General features: G+C 43.7%; 1 protein-coding gene across 1 annotated transcript in view; it reads left to right on the forward strand.

Annotated features, from left to right (window-relative positions):
- Positions 1 to 3350: 3350 nt before the first annotated feature.
- MAPK3 (mitogen-activated protein kinase 3) overlaps positions 3351 to 3776 on the forward strand; it is a 7189-nt gene continuing 6763 nt past the window's right edge. The window contains exon 1 of the mRNA XM_006914227.2: positions 3351 to 3419. Coding sequence (XP_006914289.1) covers positions 3351 to 3419 — 69 coding nt within the window. The remainder of the gene's footprint in view (positions 3420 to 3776) is intronic.

Raw genomic sequence — 3776 nt, forward strand, 5'->3', positions numbered from 1 at the left:
GGGGCAGGCAGCTGATCACAGATTTCAGAGAAGGGATCAGCTGAGAAATGCTTATTCCAGAGGAGATATGTTGGGTCATAGTTAATCTCTAATATATGAAGGAGTATCACAAGAAAACTATAACGGAGGGTTTGTATGTTTGATTTAAAAAAAAAAATGGTCAGTACTTAAATCTTAATAAATTATTGTGTTCTGATCCCTATTCCTGTACAGTTGCTGCCTTCTAGGTTGGTGCTGGCTAGCTGAGTTAACTGGCACTCTTGAAATGCTACTCGCTTGTGTTACCCTGGGCAGATTACCCACTGGCCTCTCCCTCTGACCTTGACATCACAAATAGATATGTGGTTAAAGACTTAGTCTGTGCAGATCCATGAGGAGAGAGCTAAGCCAAATAGCAGCTGTTAGAAAAATCCATTCAGTGTAACAAGCTGTGAGGTAATAAGCTACCTGATGGAGAAGGTAATTTCTCGAGCTCCATCCAACTCCTTAGTTCAGTAAGCTTTTTTTTTTCCTTGTAAAACGTTCATAGTATCTACTTCATATGGCTGTTGTGAGGATGATAGATAAAGTACATAAAAGTGACCGGCACAGATTAGATGTTCAGTCTATGTTAGTTGATCGTGAATCTACGAAAAAGACAAAGAAATCCCAATCCAATCTCCAAGGAAGTACCAACCTCAGCCACTAGAGGGGAATCTCAGTCACAGGGCTTTAAGTGAGACTATGATACAGCATGAGGTGGCAGGCACCCGCTTCGGATACAACAGCCTTTCCTAAGCCAGGAAACTCAATTCCGCTTGGGAAACCTGGATCCATGCTGAACTCCATGGTGTCTTCTCTGAGTCACTATATTTCTCCTAAAGTTGCAAAATGATCTCTCAAAGGATTTTACTGCTTACTGAGTAATATCCAAACTCCTTGCCAGAATTCAAAGCCTTCCTCAATCCAGTCCCAACCTACCTCTTCAGCCTGAACATCCCTTTATCCTTTATACTGCAGCCACACTGAACAAATCATGCTCCTGCATCTATGCCAGGGCTTATGCTGCTCCTTCTTCTTGGTGCCTTTCCTCTATCCTGACTTTTTGAAACCCTACTTCTTTTTCAATGATACAAATGCCACCTTCTCCATTACTCCCTCGTCATTTCTCTAGAAAGAGTAATCTCACCCACCTCTGAGCTCACACACCATATATTACATCCACTTATCTTGTATCAAATTGATTTATGAAGGAACCCTCATACACTGCTGGTGGGACTGCAAATTGGTACAGCCACTGTGGAAAACAGTATGGAGGTTCCTCAAAAAACTAAGAATTGATCTACCATATGACCCAGCAATCCCACTGCTGGGTATTTACCCCAAAGACTTGAAAACCCATATCCAAAAAGCTATTTGCACACCAATGTTCATAGCAGCATTATTCACAGTGGCCAGGAACTGGAAGCAACCGAAATGTCCTATGATAGATGATTGGCTAAAGAAGCTGTGGATCATGCACACTGACGTTCATAGCATTATTCACAGTGGCCAGGACATGGAAGCAACTGAAGTGTCCTATATAGATGACTGGCTAAAGAAGCTGTGGTACATATATGCAATGGGATATTACTCAGCCATAAGAAGAGATGAAATACTGCCATTTGCAACAACATGGATGGACCTCGAGATAATCATGTTAAGCGAAATAAGCCAGACTGAAAAAGTTGAAAATCACATGATATCACTTATATGTAGTATATAAACCTAAAAGCAACAAATGAATAGGACAAACAGAGACTTAGGGACATGGACAATGAACTAGTGGTTACCAGAGGGTAGGGAGTGGGGGAGGAGGAGAGAGATAGTTGGGATAAAGGGGGTCAAATATAGGGGAATAGGGGGAGGGCGCAGTGGGTAAAGGGGATCAAATATATGGTAGCTGAAGGAAACTGGACTTTGGATGGTAATCACACAATAGAATATATAGATGTCAAACTATAATGTATATCTGAAAATTATATAATTGTATTAACTAATTTTACCCCAATAAACTTAAAAAATTTTTTTAAATAAAGTGTTTATTGAATACAAAAAAATAAAAAATAGATTTATATATGTGCGTCTTTTCTCTTTAATAGATTAGAAACTCCACGAGCAGAGAGAAGCCAGTAGGTAATTTGCCCAGGGTAACACAGTGAGTTAAATGGCAAAGATGAGATTCTAACCTGGGCAATCTAGCTCCAGAGAGCTCTTGCTCTTAACCACTATCTCACACCATATAGTAATCTTTCATCAGCCACACTGTTGAGCTCAGAGCTTTGCACACAGTGCCATTCAAGAGCTTATCAAATGAATACTTTAAAAAATTTTGATCTAATTGGCATCTCTTGAACTTTCACTGACTTGTGGACTATTGTGAACCAGCAACTTGGTCTCATTAATCTGAATTAGAGTGCCTGACTGTAGCTCTAATTATGAACAATTTCAGAATCATAATAACTGTTCCACTTTGTCTCTTGATCTATAATGCATATAAAGACCTACACCCAGCTTCTAAGGGAGAAAAAGAAAACGTGATTACTTACTGAAGCCCAAGAAATGTGTTTTTCTGAAGCTTCAAGCTCACATCTTTGCTGAGAAATGAGGGGTATGGCCTGGATGGTCTCCGAGGGCCCTTTCTTCAGTTTTAACAGTCTATGGTCCTGGGAGATAATTGAATTAAAAAGATCCTCTGCCTCTGCATCAGAAGGTATCACTTTGGGTCTCAGCTCCCCAACTCTGATTCTCCATCTGTAAAACTTGATTCATCCATTCAAAATATTTTCAGAGTACAAGTGCCAGGAATTGTACAGTAATGAACAAAAAAGACATGACCCTGCTCATCCAGCTAAGAAAATCAGATGACACCGATATTGTGGGGTTGTCCTAAGATAGAAATTGAAGTGGTCAAATAATTGTGTAAACTATAAAGTTTAGTACAGAATCAAAAGATGGAAGTCTTGACAGGATTCTAGTTTTGCCAAATCCAGTGACAGCAAAAACGTGACCTATGTTGCTGTTTTCGAGAAAAGCTTGATGGTGTATTTTAACCAAACCCAGTCAACATCGCATGCAGCTTTCTCACCTTTCCCTTTTGGTCCATGTAAAAGTAAGCTTAGGTTATCTGTCCTTGCTACACATTTGCTGGCAGCGGTCAGGTCCCTAGCCCACTCCCCTCAGGCCTCTGATGAAAGCCATCAGGCTGCCAGTCTGGACCTGTCAGTTGTCTGAGAGACTCCAAGTCACCAGCTCCTGCTCAGACTTCACTTTCCTCATCTGTGAGAGGCAGGCCACATCTGTAAGGAAGCCATCTCAGGCTACTGTGAGCTATGGACGGGATCACTCATCGTCGGGACGAGCGAGCCTGGCTCAGGGAGGCCCAACTCTCTAAAGGGCTGGTGAGGGTTCCCTTAAGGTTCCATCTCCAGCCACAGGCCGCTTCCTCCCGCTGCAGAGGCTCTGCCGGGGCCACTCAACCCGGCCTTGGTCCCAGCTCCAGCACACACTTGCTGGGTGGCTCTGGGTAAGGCCATCGGACAGCCCTACTGGTCGTTCTGCACTCGGCAGGAAGGTCTAGACTTTCTCATGACGGCCCAAGGAAGCCCCAGGGCTGACTGGAGCAGAAGGACCCTACAGGTGCCAAAGACCAGGGTACTAACGGTGGGAAAGCACGGTGCGCCACCAGCGCGGGTCACGTGGCGGGCGCAGGGACGCGCGGGGGCGGGGCCTGGCGCGCGCGGCTCCGCGGGTGACCA

The sequence above is a fragment of the Pteropus alecto genome, unplaced genomic scaffold (genome assembly GCF_000325575.1).
Source record: "Pteropus alecto unplaced genomic scaffold, ASM32557v1 scaffold44, whole genome shotgun sequence".
Taxonomy (NCBI): Eukaryota; Metazoa; Chordata; class Mammalia; order Chiroptera; family Pteropodidae; genus Pteropus; species Pteropus alecto.